We start from the raw sequence: 17184 nt of genomic DNA, 5'->3' as shown, positions 1-17184 counted from the left end.
CTACCCAGGGGGACAGCTTGAGGCTCTGTCTCAAAAAAAAAAAAATAAATAAATAAATAAATAAAAAAGAAATTCATTTAATTAGCAATTGTCTAGGGGTCATAGAGGGAAAACCTTGTAAAGTAAGAAAAAAATCTCCCACATGGACTCTTCACAAATATAATGAACTGTTTTCTTATTTTAAGTTTAAAAATAATGTTGACATTACATTATGTTGGTATTTAATTACATCTTCATGCATTTTGAATTGGCTGTCTTCTTTTTGTATTCTGGAGACAGCATTTTCCTAAGTGTCAGACCTTTTGGAAGGTCCCCAAATTCTTGGAGACCTGGCCTGGTGCCCATGACTAGCCAGCCAGGTCAGCCTGGGCTCCACCCTAGGTTCTGACCAAGACTGCTATGACCGGTTGTGACTGGGCAGGCCCCTTCTCCTGGAGGCCCTACTGCCCTGTGAGTAGGGTCGAGGGCTGGGACCACTTGTTGATTTGGAGCTGATTTCAAGGTTCCTTCCACTTTCTAGGCATCCACTATACCCAGCCCAGTGCTTTTCATGCATACTTCACTGTACCCCCATTTTATATCTGGGGAAACTGAGGTTCAGACAGATTGAGTTGGCCAACTTTTTATGGCCGGACTAGACTCTAGAGTATCTTTGGGAGTAGAAACCAGTGTCAGAACTCCCCAGGACAACCCCCCCCTCCAGCATTACTATACACCAGGCCTCTCAGTGCAGAGGGCCTTAAGGAGCCAAGACTTATGGGGGGGTCAGCATGTAATGGGCTGCTTGTGGCTTTCTGGTACCTGATGACTGAGACCATCTTCCAGACCCAGACCTGCCCATAACAGCCACCCCCCGCCCCAGTCTGAGGAGAGGCAGGCTGCAGACTAGGGGAGGAGGTGTGCAGGGCAACCTTCTGCCTGGAATGTGGGGCTGGGAACCCCAATGACTGGGGAGGGCAAAGATGAGAGGAGGTGGGGTTAGGGCCCAATCATCTTGGCAGTATGTGCAGACTCTGGAGGAGGATGGGCCTCACCAACCTCTTGCCCCTGGGACACCCTGAAAAGATAAGCCAACAGGGATGTTGGTGATCCTGAGCCTGAGATAGGAAGTTGGGCCCAGTAAGTATAGGGAGGGCTGGGGAGCAGACTCCCCTGAGGGCCTCCACATCCTCATGGGACCCTGGGGAGGGAAGTAAGGCAGCCTTTTCCAGACTGAACCAAGACTTCTTCACCCCCTCCTCCCAGTGCCCCAGAGGTGGTCAGAGCACCCTCATTTTACAGCTGCAGAAGCTGAGTCAGGGCTCAGCTGGGACTGGGAAAAGAAACCCAGGCAAGTTAGGGCAGACTGAAGATGTGCCAGCCCTGACCTTCCACCCCAAATCAGAGAAGCCCCTTCTGGATTCTGGCCCTGCCCTTCTCCTGAGCCCTGGCTGGGCTAGGCTGAGCTGGGATGGGGAAGACTGGGCTCCCCACAGAGGCAGTGAGGGAGAACACTCCAGGGAAAGTGGGATAGGTGCTTGGAGGATAGGGCCCTGGGGGCTTAGATGAATGGAAGTGTCTCAAGAGTGAGGGTGGAAACAGCCCTGCCAGAACAGAGTGGGGGGAATGGGCTTCCCTGGGCAGAAGGCTAGGGATGTCTGCTCCTCCCCTCTGTCCATGGGCTCCCCTGGAGAAGGGGCAGGAAGGGCTTGGCAGGGGGGAAGGAGTGGGTTAGGAGGTACTTGGTCCAGCTGGGGCCCAGGAAAGGTTCCCAGGAGATGCTGCCACCCTGCTACAGACCTTCCTAAGAATGGGTCTGGGGTAGCCCACCCGCTGCAGGGCTTGGGTCCAATTGGCCAGCCCAAGCCATGTGCTCTCCCTCTTCAGCCTTATCCCTGGGGCTCCACAAGCACCTGTGCCCATCCTGGGTGCATCTGCCCATCCTGGGGGGGGCGCATTGAGGCTTGAGGGTGTAGAGGCCCAGCCAGCCCCAGGAGATACCAGCGCTTCACCTATATGTACTTCCCACATCCCTGGGGTGCAGTGGTTTCCCGATCTCCCCTGGGGGCCTCCAGGCTGGGCCACAGCCACACAGGCCAGGTCAAAGTTGGCTCCAGGACTTGCCCAGCTGCTGCATCTCAGCCTTTGTGGTGCCTCTGTGGTGCCTCCCTGGCTGCCCCTCAATCTGTGCAGCTCCTGGCAGTTCCCTACAGCTCTGACACACTTCCCCAGGCAGTGGCACCCCCATGTACAGTCCCAGGCAAGGTCATGCCCCTCAGGTACCTGGGAAGTGCTAAAATCTCAGGCTGGCAGGTGGCTCCCCACAGTCACACCTGGGCACCTACCCTGCTGGCTGTGGAACTGAATAAACCCCTCGCCCCATGGCAGGGAGGAGGCAGGGCACTGTGCCCAGTGGGGACACAGCAACCCACTGGGCAGCCAAAGCAGGAATGGAGCAATTTTGATGGAGAGCCTGAGTACTCAGAGCCCAAAATGCACTCTACTCCTCCCAGATTTGGGCACCCCTCTCCACCTTGCACAGTTCTGGGCAGACTAACCCAGAAGGCCTCAGTGCTGACTTCTTGTAAAGGGCTCTGCCCTGGCCCTGGGGCAGGAACCAGAGAGCCTGTGGACATCAAGGGGGTTAACGTCCATGCAGGGCTGTCCCTGTGGGTTCCACAGGGCTCTGGGGGAGCACACAGTATTCTTAGTCCCACTTCACAGATCAGACAGCTGGGCCAGGAGGTGGCTTTGGTCTGTGGTGTGGGAGCACTAATCTCATCCTACTGCATGGGGGGGTGGGGATCCTGGCAAGTCCTTGAAGCATGGGGCGGTTTCAGCACTGGTAAGGGCCTGCAGAGATACACATGAGGGCTCGGGAGGTGTTCACATCAGTCTGGGGCTGCAAGTACAGAGCTTTTATCGTTTTTTGTTTTACTTTGCTGGCAGCAGCCTGCCTCACACACATTTCGAACTTTCCACCTTATGCCACAAAACTCTCCAGCTTGCTGGTCCCACCCTCAAAAACACCCAGGCCACTGATCTCAAAAATCAGTGAGAGGGTTGCTCATGCTAGCGCCTGCACCTCCTGGCCAGCCTCTTTGATTGCCTATGTAGGGCGACTTCTCTCTCTGAAAAGAGCATCTTTGGCCAGAAGGGACAGCACCTGCCCTTGGGAATGTCCCAGCCTTTCAGCACAGACACAGCACCCAGCCCTCCAATCTTGGAAGCCCCTCTTGCCTGTGGCGGCGGATCTTTGTCCCCTTCTCTGGGACTGGGGCCCCTCTTCAGCCCTGGCGTCTACTGGGCCGCTCTGAGTGACCCCTCCCACTCTGGGCCTCAGTCTCCCACTGATAATATCAGAGGCCTGCTTTTAGGCTCAAACGGTTTGCGCCCTTACCCCCACGCTCAGCCTTTCTTGGGACCACTCTTTGTCCAGTGGGGAGTGGAGTCGCTAGCAGCCCCAAGCAAGACCCCCGAGCAGACGCGAGGCCCCGTCTTCCTGCGGAGTTTGTATAGCTGCTGACTCCAGGCACAGGTTCCTGAGAGTGGTGTGCACAGCTCCAGCGGACTGACGGCGCGGCGAACCCACGCCCAGTCTGGGGATTGCTCCAGTCGCGCCCCATGTCCCCATGTCCCCACGGTCCTGGAAGCCGGCGCTGACAGTCCCCAGAGCGCTCAGCTTCCTCTCGGCAACGCGTCCGCCCGCGGAGCCCTCATTGGCTGCGTGCCCTGCCGCCAGCCATTGGTCTGCAGCCCTACTTTACATAGGTGTTCTGGCCCAATCAGCGTGCAGTGCCTACTTAACATGCACGGCGACCACCAGTCAGCTAGCGCGGGGGCCGGGCCACCACGTGCTGTTGCTAAGCTTGAGCTCCTAAATTGTTACTACCGCGGCGGGCCTATCGGGACAGAGTTTCGCATCTGTCAACATTCTCGGCCCGGCCCCAGGCGTTCGGTCCGTCCCCATTGGCCCCTGACCCAGCCTAGTGCCCGCCCCCAGAGCCAGAATAACGGCTCCTATTGGCTGCATCGGCTGCCGCTCGCCTTATGTGTCAATTTGAGGGCCTGAGGCAGAGGGTGGCGGCCCAGCGTACAGCGAGTCCGCGGAGTCTGGGAAGTGGTGCCTAGGGCGCGCGGGGCCGGCGGCGAGCGGAGCCGGCCGGAGCGGGCCGGGCAGCGGCCGCCGCCGTCCCGGGGCGCGCAGGCGGCTCCAGCAGGAGGATGGAGCTGAATTCCCTGCTGATTCTGCTGGAGGCGGCTGAGTACCTAGAGCGCAGGGACCGAGGTAGCGCCCGCGCCCCTTTGTGCGCCGGACGGCGGGCGGGCAGTGGGGCGCGGGGGGGGAGGGGTCCCGCTGACCGCGCCGTCTGTCCGCAGAGGCCGAGCACGGCTACGCCTCGGTGCTACCCTTCGACGGCGACTTCTCCAGGAAGAAAACAAAGGCGGCCGGCCTGGTGCGCAAGGCCCCAAACACCAGGTACCGCCCCCCGCCCGGCCCGAAGCCAGTTCCTCTCGGCCCGGCCTGGGGCCCTAAGCGCGGCCCCCGTCCCCACTCGGAGAGTCTTCCCGGGCCGGATCCCCAGCCCGCAGCCCTAGCCGCGCCGCTAGGCGCCCCGGCAGCCAGCCTGGAGGAGGAGGCGCGCTGGGTCGTGGCTGCAGCCCCGCCTGCGCGCCCCGCCCGCGCCGTCGCCATCTTCCCGCGGCCGCGCCTCCTCGGCCTCTCGCGTAAACAGTGCCACGCGTACAGCGCCCGCCACCCGGGGTCTCCTCCCGCTGCCGCGCCCGCTCCCAAGTTGTTCTGGACTTTTCCAGGCAGGAAAAAGTTGTCAGTGGGCGCTGGCCGGTGCCCCAGATATCCAGGGAAACAGGTTCAGTCAGGGCACTATGGGGCTGCCGGCCCTCTCTCCTTCTCTCCGCGGATGGGTGGGCTTTCCCTCCAACTATCCCCAAGAGCCAGACCCCCCTCAGAAGCCTGGACAAAGAAGGCGCGTGGAGGTCTGCCCGGGCCCCCACTACTCCCAAAGTGCTCACAGCGCCTGCCCAGCTTCCGGACACAGTGAAACTCCAGCCACACGTGCCGAGGTCCCCTTCTTTGGGACAGGAGGCCTTTCTAGGGGGGAGGAGGGCAGGCTCTGGGACGGGGGTTCCTCTTGGTGCTGCTGCCGCCGCCGTGCCCTTGGCTTTCCTCTTGTATTGCAGAAGCCCTAACAACGGGTGGTGCACCTCCCTGGGAGGGGAGTGAGGACCTTAGGCTAGAGGTCTCCCTGGAGTTTCCACTCTCCTGGCACACCTGAAGATCATGGCACACCTAACTCTGTCTGGGGGCCCACCTTGATTCAGCCACTTCCATGCCGTCAGCCTGGGAGCTGCTTTTGCAGGGGGCTTCAGGGCCCCTTGGCAAAGGGTGCGGCTCATTCCTGTGGCCTGCCTGTTCTTGGGAAACAGAAAGGCTGGCACAGGGACCCATCTCTGTGGCGTCCTGGCGTCCTTAAGTTGGCCAAAAATTGGTTGAGTCTCCAGCTGCCCTGGTGGGACCTGTCTCTTGAGTTCCAGCCCCTGGCCCCCTGTGGGGGCAATTTGGTGTGTTGGACATTTGTGTGTTGGAGACTTCTCAATGACCAAACCTGGCTCTTGATGCTCTTCCCATCGCGAATCACGGCTACCTGCAGAAAACTCCAAAATGTGACTCGGGCCCTATGGCCAGGGTACCCAGGGCTGACAACCAGAGACATGGATGAGGCTTTCTTAATGCTTTCTCTGCACAACTGTTTCACACTCACAGCTCATTAGTTTCTGCCCCAGCCCAAAGGATGCAATGGCATTTTTAATGCCATCTACTGCTCAGGAAACTAAGGCACAGAGCAATTTAGTTACTTGCCCAAGGCCACTTGTCCACCCCGATGACTCCTATCCTGAGGTGGGGTCCTCACCTTCCACACCTACTGGGATGGAGACTGGGAGGGGGGCCTGGTGAGGGGTGTGGAGAGCTCCCCAGCTGGGCCCATATCCCTTGAGGCTCCCCCAGGAAGAGCCCAACTCCCCCTGCCTGAGGAAGGCCCAGGCTGATAGATTGCCTCTTCTTTGGTGGTCACTGTGCTAGAAGCTATCCTCAGCCAGCCCAGATAAGGAACTGGGGCAGAGCAGGGGGCCAGGAGCTCCCTTGCAGGGCTTGGGTTCTTTGAGGTGAGCAGATAGGTGCTTGTCTGAGGACCCAGTCTAGCCAGGGCTAGCCCATCTCTCCTTAGAGACAGGGTGCTCCTGGGACCCATGTTCACACTCCTCCTTTGCAGAGGCCCCAGGGGTTTCTGAACCCATGAGGATCTGGGGGTAGGAGGGCTGGCCCCTCTGCATCCCCTAGGCTACCTGAGGAGTGCCCCTCTGCCTCCAGCATGAGGTCTAACCCAGAGGCTACATGGGGAGGCCCAGGAACCGGCAACCCCAGGGCCCTGTTGGCTGCAGCAGGAGATGGAGGCAGATAAGATGGGCAGGCACTCTGGCTTGAGGGATGGGGACAGTAGACACCAAATCCCAAATTCCTAGAGCAGGAGAGAGTGGTAGCAGTGGATGACAATTATTCAGTTAAGGAAGGGCTGGGGCAGGGCCTCTCCAGGCTCTGTTCACATGTGCAGCAGCCTGGGAGGCCTTGATGACCTCTGGGGTTTCCCTGGACTGGGAGGTTATCTGAAGCTGGGAACACACCTTGCCACCCTTTCGTCTTCCAGTGCAAATACTGTGACACTACCTCCTGTGGTATGTGGTATTAATACTGTATCCTTGTCTGACTGGGCCAGAGAGGCAGCATGAGCTTCAGGCAGGGCCCCTGCCTCAAAGAACTGAGCCTGGGGCCAGGGCATCCTGTTCACCCAGAGCACAGCCCCTGAGGGAAGCAGGAAGGCTGGCCTCAGTGTCCCCTGTGCCCACTAGCCCAGCAAGCATCAGGTCTCAGAAGCCTGTGGTCTCGGCTTGTGGGCTGACCTGGCTGAGACTGCTCTGTCCCTGGGTGTCCCTGCTGATCCAGTGAGCTGTGATCATGCAGGTATGTGAGCTGTACAGGTCCTATTCTCAGGACTGCTATGTCTCCTGAGGGCCTGGCCTCTGTGCTCTAAGCTCAACCTGCCATTGTTCCTCTGTGCTAGCCCACGTTTGTTCTAAAGACACCATGAGCCTCAGGGAGGCTGTCTGGGCAACTGTGGGGCACTGGATAGGTCAGCCCCAGGACTAGCTACTGCTACTCCCTGGGCCCCCTGCTGCCTCTGAAAGGGGTCTGGATTCTCCTGTGGCCCAGAGCTCTTGCAGACCTTGCTAGGTGGCCTGGTGGTCCTGGACACCCTAGACCTGCCTACACATCCATGCTTCCCTGTTCTCATGGTTCAGTATGCAGCACCTGCAGGCCCTTGGCTAGCAGCTGTTCATCTACTCTAGTCTACACCTCCCTGGGTGATTTTGGGTTCCATACCCACCTGGCCACTCTCCGTAACCCCCCCCCATCCCCCAGTAGAGCTGTCGACCTTTGTGCTCTGGTGACTGGGCAGTGCAGTGAGCTCTGTCTTTCTGTCTCTCTAACAGGTCTTCACACAATGAGCTAGAAAAGCACAGGTAAGTGACATCTTCCCAACCCCTGAGGCAAGCTGCCTGACATAACTGGCCCACCCTCTGCTGAGGAGATGGTGTAGCAACCTAGTGTCCTGCCTGTCCTGGCCTGGGCATGACTGAATGTGCTGCCAAGGTCTGCCCTTATCTTAGGAAAGGTCCTCCTTAAAGAAAGAGGCCAGGGTGTGTATTCAGGCATCATCCTGCAGGTAGCTGGGGCCCCAGGGCTTGCACTCAAGAGCTTAGCTTCGGGGGTCAGAGCCAGGTGGTGACAGAGCCTTGGAGCATGAGGCAGTCAGGGCCAGCTTGCTGGAGGAGGTGGTCGCTCTGCTTTGGAGAGGCTGAGCCCTGTTGGGAGATCTTCAGCTTTCCGGATGATGGGCTCTGATCAGGAGCTGAGGCCTCTGGCCCCTTAGCCCTATGGTCCCTGCCCCTGTTTCTTCTGGGGTCTGCTTTCTAAGGAGCCACACTACAGTCTTGTCCAACGGGCAGCTGGAGGGCAGCCAGTTCCAAGCCACATGGACCAGGTGGGAAGCCGTAGCCCAGGGCAGGACTCAGGTGAACCCCCTTCATGGCCACTCATCAATTGTGGGGCTGGGTCCACTGGGGAACACAGCCACCTAGGAGGCCTCTGCTCCTGCCTCAGTCAGCCTGGGGCCCTGCACATAATGTGGCCAGGAGTCCCTCCTCTGGCTGACACGGGCCTGAACAGCTCAGGCAGCAGACCAACTGTACCAGTGGACATGCCATGCTGTGATCTTAGGAGCTTGTGTGGGTGCAGAGGTTCTGTGGGCCAGGCAGCACCAAAGACAGGAGCCCCTTGCCAGGACCAGAGAGACCCCCTGAAGGATGCCAAGTAGTCACTCCTCTTGACTTTGCTTCCATCTGTGAAATGGGCCAGCTCTTTCTTCCCTCCTGGCAGAGCAAGTCTGCACACTAGCTGAGCCTTCCCTGCCTGCTGCAGAAGGCCTGGCATTTGGCCAGTTCTCCACCCACCCCCACGTCTGCACCCACAGCAGTGCCAACTTCCGCTCCCCCAGGATTCAGACTGCTGGCCGGGGCGGGCAGCTGGGCAAGGGCAGAACGCTGTGTTCTCTGAGGAACTGCACTTCCTGGACTGGCCGTGTGTGTTTGGGGGTTCCCCAGAGGGACAGAGGTGGGGGCAGGTGCAAGGCCTGAGGAAACCAGGCAGGCCTGGAGTTGCTTCCACACCAGAGGAAACCAGCCTGGTCTTGACCTGAACCCAAGACTTGGGTAGGTCAGGCGGGGGTATTCTGGAGAAGTCTTCTTGGATGTGGTGGCTGGGAGGACAGACAGAGATGTTGTTGGGCACTGGTGGGTGGCAAGGGTGTGGCAGTTTCTGACCACTGCAGCTGCCTCTTGACCTCGGCCTTGGCCCCTGCCATCTCTTCCAGGGATGTGAAACATGGGAGTTGGGGAAGATGGGTGGGCACCCTGGTATCTCTGTCGGCTCCCTTAGCCCAGCACAGGGTTCCCTGCTCTGGCTGGCCAAGAGGCAAGTGCGAACAGCCCTGAGCACCCATAGGCCTAGAGCTTAGGGCTTAGGCTACCTGTGGATGGCCTGCTGCTGATGCCGGATGCTTCTGGCTCCTGGCTGCTGGCTGCAGGAAGGGCTGCATGTTGTCCTGAGGATGAGAGGAAGCACCTGGCTGGGCGATCGGCCACCCTGGGAGGCAGGCCCTAGATATCACCCTCCCTGGAGATGTCCCCTCCTTGGTGCTGGACTGGGCCTCTGGGACTTCCCCTTGCAGGTTCTCTGGCCACCCTGAGGCCCACCCAGGCCTGCGCCCCCTGCTTCTTCCCTTGTAGCTGAATGTCTCTGTGAGCAGCTCCAGCAGGGCTGCTTGGCTGCTAACCCTGAGGCCTGGGGGTCAAAGTCACCATACATTTCTTGGCCTGGTGACCCTTATGGCAGAGCCCTACACTTTGGCCTTAGCACAATTATGGGGAGGGTCCATGGCTATCTTTCTTGGCCCTCAGCACTTCCTGAAGTGTCAGGGCCCATCCCAGAATCCCAGAGGTCAGTCCATAGTCCTCAGTGGGCCCCATCCTACTCCTCCCAAGCATGGAAACAATTGTCCAGGTCCTGGGCAGCCTCATCTCTCTGCAGGGCAGCCACGTGCAGGCTTCATGGACCATACAAGGGACAGGGGTTAGTAGCAACTAGAAATGCAGGTAAACACGGGAGAGTGGGAGTTGCACTTGCTCCTGTCTGCACCACCCCTAGGACCACTGGTCAGCATGTTTCCTTGCTGGCTGGGACCCCGGTAGCTAGGAGCTGTGGGTCTTCTTCTAAGGAGTGGGTCAGCCCCTGGGGACAGAGCTGCAGGTGGTCCCAAAGGCAGGTTCTGCCTCTCAAGCCCATACAGTCTTCCCTCAGGAAGTGGTGGGGTTTAAAAGTGCCTTGGAGTGCTTGGGACAGCCACAGAGTGTTGGCTGAGGGCCTAGGGTGCTGCAGTGGCTTCAGTGGAGGGCTCAATGGGAGCCCATGCAGGCGCAGGCTGTGGGGCCTTGGGGCTCAGGAGGCAAAGAGGGTTCTAGGCCCTGGGCCCAGGGTACCCTCTCGGCCACTGCCTAGGGCAGAGAGCCACAGCAACCTGGGCTGCCTGCTGCTGGGGGGTGGAGTTTTGACAGTGCCTATCTTTGTCTCTTGAGAAAAGTCTATGTCCTGGTCTCTATAAAGTATTCTGTTCCAGTGCCCCCTGCACCCACCCCCAGGGATTGCTTCTGGACACAGCTGCTGACGTTTCTGGGATAGGAAGGAGACCTTACTATCTGCTATGTCCTCAATTGGTTTTTCACCTAACACTGCAAAAATACCATTCACCCAAGTTGGACACACTCTGCTCCTCTGGTAACATGAGGGGAGCTCCAGACAGCACTGTGGTGACTTGGTGAGTGTGACCTGTGCATACCCCAGGGGATAGTTTTGTAGGTCCAGAGTCCTGGAAGTAGAGACAATGGCCAATGGATAGTGAGGATTGTGGGCCAATAGCCCTTCAGAACTTTGTCCCTTTGCTCTCCCACCAGCAAACTGAGCTGTCCCCTGCACTGGCTGGGTAAAAGCCAGTCTCTCCTTTCCTTTTCAGCCGATTGGAAGGGTGAAAATTGGCTTCTTGTTTTTATTTCCTCCACTACATGTGCGCTACAGAGTCGGTTTGTATGTCAGATCAGCCGTTCGTACTCTGCGACTTCCTTGTCTGTGTCTTTTGCCCATTGTCACAGGGAGGTATCCCTCTTTTTATTTTTGATGTGTACATGCTCAAGATAATCATGAATACTAACCGTTTGTCTTTTATATGTATTGCAAGTATTTTTCTCCTGTTATTTGTCTTTCAGCTATGTTTTTTTCTTTCTTGTACAAATGTCCTCTCTGATTGTAATAGTAATCTGTGGTTTTTAGCATAGAAACCCTGGAAAATACAGAAAAGCACAAAGCTGAAGAAATAAACGTTGCCAGCCGTGTCAGCTGGACTTGCTTCCTGTGCTTCGTTGTGTTCTGTGGAGTCTCTCGTGTGCGTCTGCTGTTTTATTTTTCTAAACAAAATTGGGTCACTTGTCACATGTGGTTCCGTATCCCAGTTTTTTTCACTTAACATTTGTGCTGTGACAATGTCGATACACTAAAATGATAATGAGGCTGTCTTTGGGTGGTGGAATTTTGGGGTACTTCTGATTTATTTTCTTTTTGTTGATTTATGTTTTCTGATTTTTCCACCATGGTCATATGCTGCTGATGTAATTAAATGGTGGGTTGTAGAAATTGCCATTTGCTCTGTAGCAAGTGGACAAGGGAAGGAGGGTCCCTGACAGTATTCCCACTTGTAAGCTTAGTTCTGGTGTGGCTGCAGGATGGTGGAGACATGGCCTGGGCAGAAAGAGTGCCATTCGCTCACCTAGCTCAGTGTTGCCTGCCCATGAAGTTCCTGGGGTGATAGGTGATGGGTGCTACCCCCACGGGAGGTAAGGAGGCAGAGGTTTCAGGCACTACAGCAGTCATGGAGTGGGGGCCTGGGATCCCTCCCCAGGCCTGTGGAGCATGGGGGAGGGGTTGAAGACTCTCCAGCCTTGAGGCGGAGTCAGTCTCCATACAGTTTCTTGCCAATGTCAGTCCTGTATCCTGGAAGTTTTTCCTAAATTCTGTGTCCTGGAAGTTCTAATTTAGCTTCAACCATAAGAACTTCCAGGCCCCATGGTGCCATGGGCTAGGATGCTGGATGAGAAGGTGCTTTGTCAGTGGAGGGTGCCGTATGGATATAGGCCACTGATAGTGGCCCCAGGTTGCAGCCCTCCCCCAAGGCACCGGGGCTGTTATAGCCCTAAAGGCCCTCCTTGCACCCAGCTGCTCACTCCTCTGGACTTCAGGCTCCTCCTCTGTCCAAAGGAAATGGCTGTCATGCCTGCTTCCCACCTGGGGAGACTGGATTTGCTGAGAGCAGAGGTGACAAGGTAGGGATTTTCAGTGTTAGCACCACTCGGGCAGATGGTATGCGCAGGCATTGGCAATGCCAGGGCAATTGGGCAGCAGGTTTCCAAAAGCCTCAAAAAACATTGCTGCCTGTTGACTTGGTGTTTCCACTGTTAAGGACTTCTCATAAGCAAAGCATCCTGTATTTGCAAGCATCCTGGGCAGCCTGCTTCTGAGCTCTGCTGTGATGAAGCCTTCTGGTATCCCAAGGTGCTGGGCCAGGTGGGGTGTGGATGTGCCAGAGGTCCAGGCCCAATCAGAGATTGCTGGTGGGGGGTGGGGGGAAGTACTGCCAGCCTGCCCTTCTAAGGCCAGCAGACCAGCCAGGAAGGCAGTCCTTTTGCAAGGACAGTCAAGCAAAAAGCCCAGGCCCTTCTAAGGCTCATGACAAACAAATTCTGGAGGATTGTAGCATATGAACAAGTGCCACTGAATATGAGTGCTCCAGTTTTGTGAAAAAATTGATTAATCTGGGTGGATAAAGGGACAAAATCTGAAGTGAAGCAGTTTCCAAAGGGAGACCAAACTCAGGGTTGGAGGGAGCCAGTCGTCGGCTCTTGTGACCTGGATGGACTCACATTTCTTTGGTGACAAGAATGACCAGAGAGCACATTGTTCACAGCGAGGCGGGGGAGGGGATGTAAATCTTGTCTGAGTTCCCCAGACTTGGTGCACCCTGACCAGCATCCCCTGCCTTGCTCCCTGGCCATGCAGACTCCAGATGTGGTGTGGCAGCAGGCTAGTTGGGTCTCTTGGGCAGTGCCTGGTGCTGGGGCTCTGAGGCTCTGCTGCACTGTGCTGGTCTGGGCTCAACCTCGTCCAGAGGGTTCCAGAGGAGTCACCGGTCAGGCCAGGGAGCATCTGCCTCTGCAGCAGGGTGAGGGGCTCTACAGGGCCCAGTTAGCTGCCCCTGCCTCCCCTAGACCTCTTGCTCCAGCCAGCCTTGCCTGCCATCCCACTTGATGGTTCTGTCTCTGGCTCTTTCAGACGAGCCAAACTCAGGCTCTACCTGGAGCAGCTCAAGCAGCTGGTGCCCCTGGGCCCTGACAGCACCCGCCATACCACGCTGAGTCTCCTGAAGCGTGCCAAGGTGCACATCAAGGTGAGCAGGCCACGTCCTCTCCACTGCCCCTGCCCTGTCCGGCTGCCTTGGCTGACCCCAGCCCATTCCTGTGCACTCTTGGGTACGCCCAGTTGTGGGGGCATACAGGGCAGTGCTTTGACCAAAAGGCCTGAAGGTGGGTGGGGAGCTGCTTGGCAGGTGCCTGCTAAGTGTCCCTATTGTGGATGAGGGAGCAGCAGAGCTCTGGGGCTGAGGTTGTGTGGCTTGTACCAGGTTTTGTTGGGTGGTGACACGTTAAGAGGGGTCGAGACACAGAGCTGAAGGACATATTGCCTGGGGTGGCCCTATTATGACCTTTAGACTAAGATCTCCTGCCTTGGGGATCTGGTGACATTTTGGCCCACCAGGGTGAGTGTCCATTCCCTCTAAGGGCTTGTCTGCCTGCACCTCCAGCTGGGGTGGCAGGAGCTGTGAGAGAGACCCGGTTAAAGCCCTGGGGTCCTCACAGCAAAGCAGAGCAGGCAGTATCTCAGCCAGGCTCAGGAGCACTGCAGGTACCGGTGTGGCAGAAGCTAAAGCCCAAGACTAGCGGGCTGAGAGTGTATGAGAAGGGCTGCTGTGGGCGAGGCCATCTTCCCAGAGAGGTCCCAGCTGAAGGCTGGGCAGTGCTGACCTAGGGCTTCAAGCCTGCATGACTCAGCTTGACCAAGGCCTGCTGGCCGCTGGGGGCATTAGAGGCAGTCAGCAGATGAGATGCACAGGGCCAAGAGGTAGCACCTGTGTGTGGCTGGCTGGGGCCAAGAGGGGCACACATCAGGCATGGGGGAGCAGCAGGGACAGGGCACATCATGGTCCCTGGCCAGGCTGTGTGGCAGATGGGGAGCCTGTCCTACCTAACCCCCTGTGCCTGACGCCTGATGGGGGGACACTCCCTCCCTGCCAAGACTCACAGCTGCCCCACCCCCAGAAACTGGAGGAGCAGGACCGCCGAGCACTGAGCATCAAGGAGCAGCTGCAGCGGGAGCATCGCTTCCTGAAGCGGCGCCTGGAGCAGCTGTCGGTGCAGAGCATGGAGCGCGTGCGCACAGATAGCACGGGCTCTGCTGTCTCCACGGATGACTCTGAGCAAGGTGGGGACACAGCCCAGGCCTCCTGGAGCTCCCCAGGAGGTTGGCAGAGGAGGCTCCTGGGGTAGGGTCGGGACGACAGGGTATCCTGGCATCATCTAGCATCCTACGTAGTTCCTTGTCACCACTTGCATGCAGAGGGATGGGATGTAGAGGGTGTGGTACAGAGGCCAAGCCATCTGCCCACGTTGGGGCCGGAGCTGGGTTTGGCCAGGCAGTATGCTTCAGGGGCTGGCATTTGCTGCCTCAAGGCCCAAGTAGAAACTCCACACCCATTGACAGAGCTTCCAGAACGGGGGACAGAGGCTCTCCCAGTGAAGGAGTCCAGGCTGGCTCTGTGTATGCCTCACCCCAACCCCTCTCTGTTCTCCTCAGAAGTGGACATAGAGGGCATGGAGTTTGGCCCCGGTGAGCTGGACAGTATTGGCAGCAGCAGTGATGTGGACGACCACTACAGCCTGCAGAGTGGTGGCGGCAGCGACGGTGGCTACAGGCCCCACTGCCGGCGGCCTGCCCACCCAGGCCTCTCGTAGGCCCCATGCCCTCTGCTCCTGGCCCACCCGCCTGCCTAGCCAAGCGTGTCGGCCCTCCAGGCCTCCCTTGACTGACGTCAGCCTCACCACAGGCCTACTGCTGCACCATTCTGGAAGCTCCAGCTGCTGCCTGGGCTGCCGCCTCTGCCCGTTCGCCAGTCAGGGCCTGCTGAGCCGCCCGCCCCTCCTAACTGGGCAGGGCCCCCTGCAGAGAGGCAGGGCCCAGTTCCTGTGTCCTGGAGCCCAGCGTAGCCACCCACGGTCTATTCTCAGATTCCTAAGCATTCCAGAAGTATTAAATGTCATTGCTGCAAACCTCGGCGGGCACCGTGTAAGGGGCTTACTGACCACCACAGGGAGCTCAGACCCCAACCCTGGATTCCAGGAGAAAGGATCGGACCCAGGAAGGAAGGAAAGAAGGAAGGAAGGCAAGGCTGTCTGTCTATCTGTCCATCTATCTGTTGGTCCACACAGGATCCTGAAGCTTGGATGGAGGGATCCATGAAGGGCGGGACTTGGGTGAGCATCTGAGGCAGGTGGGTGGACAGGGGCCTTCCTGCCCTGCAACTGTTGGGAGCCGGGACTGGGCCATGCCACCCTAACTGGGCGGCTCCTGCTCTGGTAGGCCTGTCACGTGCACCCATGCACACACATAGACACATTCGATCATGTACATGCTTATGCACAGATGCATGTGGCCACCCAAAAGGCACATGTCCTAGGGAGGTTGGTCTTTGGGGGTCACCTAGGCAAATATTAGCCCCTAGTCTATGCCTGGCTGCCCCTGCATTCCCCAGCTCACCTGCACCTGCCCACGTGGCCCTGTGTAGTCTATACAGGACAGGGAGCTTCTCTTCCTGCAGAGGCTGGTGAGTTAAAACCACTGGATCCTCAGGGAGCATTTGCATCTCCCTTTTAAAGAAGCAAATAAATAAAATGCTGCACAGCCCAGCAGCCTGGACAAGGCTCTGGGAGCCCCCTTGGGGGCTTCCTCACAAGCTCTGCCATGTCCACCTCAGCTGGCAGAAAGGCTTTTTCCAAAAAACAAACAAAACATTTTTGAAAACAAAAAGCTGTAAAGACTCTAGGCCAAGGGACTTGAGCGTGTGCCGCTTCTGTTTCCTGTATGAGATTTTTGTACTCTATTTTCCTAGCCGTTGTTACATCTTTGTTTGCCGAGGGGTGGGAGCAACCCAGCATCTCAGGGACCTGTCCCTCTGTCATGTCGTCATAGTGTGCCTTGTGTCCTGTGTCTGGCCCTGTCTCCCCACCAGCATGTCCCCTGTGGCTCACAGGATGCCCCTGGCCTGCCCACCACATGTTCCCCATAGTGGACAGCCCCTCCCAGTATCTGGGCTTCCTAGGAGTGATACAGCCAGGCCTGCCTGGGCATATAGCAGCTCTCTGCCACCAGCAGGAGGGACCATGATCTGGCCTTCAGTTTTGCCCTCCCTAGCAGCTGGCAGGGGCCTGCTGTACAGCCTGGGGACAGCAGACCATCTGGGGAGCTTGCTTGCTACCCAGAAAAGTAGATTCCCATCTGCTACCTGACTTGAACCCCTTGCCTCTGGCCTAGGTTGAGAGCTGCAGTCTCAGACATGGCTGCAGACTAAGACGCTGGTGATGCAGGCCTGGTATTAGGAGGCATTTGCAGCTTTGCATTCCTGAAGTCCTTTGTCCCTGGGGACTATGCAGCAATACTCGGTGGTGGGTGTGGGGCTGGCCCATAGTAGTGCCTACCACCTTCTCTGGTGCATCGATAACCAATTTCTAAATCTTGGGGAAAATGCATGTTTATTTTCAGCCATGTGGATGGATAACCCTGAGTGAGTGGCCTACCAAGGCAGAAAGTCCCATGGAAGCAGCTCTGGCATAGAACCTGCCCTGCAGGCACTTGGGACGGCAGGCAGACAGGCTGGGAGGCTGTGTGTGGGGTTGGGGAGACTATTCAGATATGTCTTTCTGGCCCCACTGGAAGGGGCTGCTCCTGCTGGCCCAAGCCTGCCCACCATGCCCGCACTGCCAGCCCTCTGGGAGGGCCAGTGCCCATTGCTGAACCTGCTTCCTGGGCCCTGGGACAGTCCATGCTCTCAATTCTTGAAGCATCAGCTCCCCCTCTCCACCTTCAACAGAACCCAACCGGGTGACCAGTCGTGGCCTCCCTCAGCCAACTTTCCTGCCAGCTTAGCTGTAGCTTTTCAGGCTGTGGTTCCTGGGTGGACTTGGCAGCCAGCTGCTGCCCCTGGCCTGGCTGGCGTGTGTGGTGTGGCCCTTGGAGTGGGGGGCTGGTGCTAAGAGTTACCCACATCTGTTCTTTCTCCCCAGCTCCCTGTTGTTGGCACAGGCAGGCCATTACAAGTGGCCACAGAGAGGGCTGTTAGAGTGTCTACAGAAAGCAAC

At 57.7% G+C, this 17184-nt stretch overlaps 1 protein-coding gene across 1 annotated transcript; it reads left to right on the top strand.

Annotated features, from left to right (window-relative positions):
- The first annotated feature begins 4033 nt into the window (after positions 1 to 4033).
- Positions 4034 to 15106, top strand: MXD4 (MAX dimerization protein 4). Its single transcript, XM_003801127.2, has 6 exons — positions 4034 to 4267; positions 4360 to 4459; positions 7549 to 7578; positions 13049 to 13163; positions 14092 to 14254; positions 14627 to 15106. The coding sequence occupies exons 1-6, from the start codon at positions 4204 to 4206 to the stop codon at positions 14782 to 14784; spliced, it is 630 nt and encodes a 209-aa protein (XP_003801175.1). The 5' UTR covers positions 4034 to 4203; the 3' UTR covers positions 14785 to 15106.
- Positions 15107 to 17184: the final 2078 nt, after the last annotated feature.

Source organism: Otolemur garnettii, unplaced genomic scaffold (assembly GCF_000181295.1).
Source record: "Otolemur garnettii isolate 467f Iridium unplaced genomic scaffold, OtoGar3 scaffold00198, whole genome shotgun sequence".
Classification (NCBI taxonomy): Eukaryota; Metazoa; Chordata; class Mammalia; order Primates; family Galagidae; genus Otolemur; species Otolemur garnettii.
Note: the sequence above shows the minus strand (reverse complement) of the source record. Positions and strands in the feature narration are given on the sequence as shown.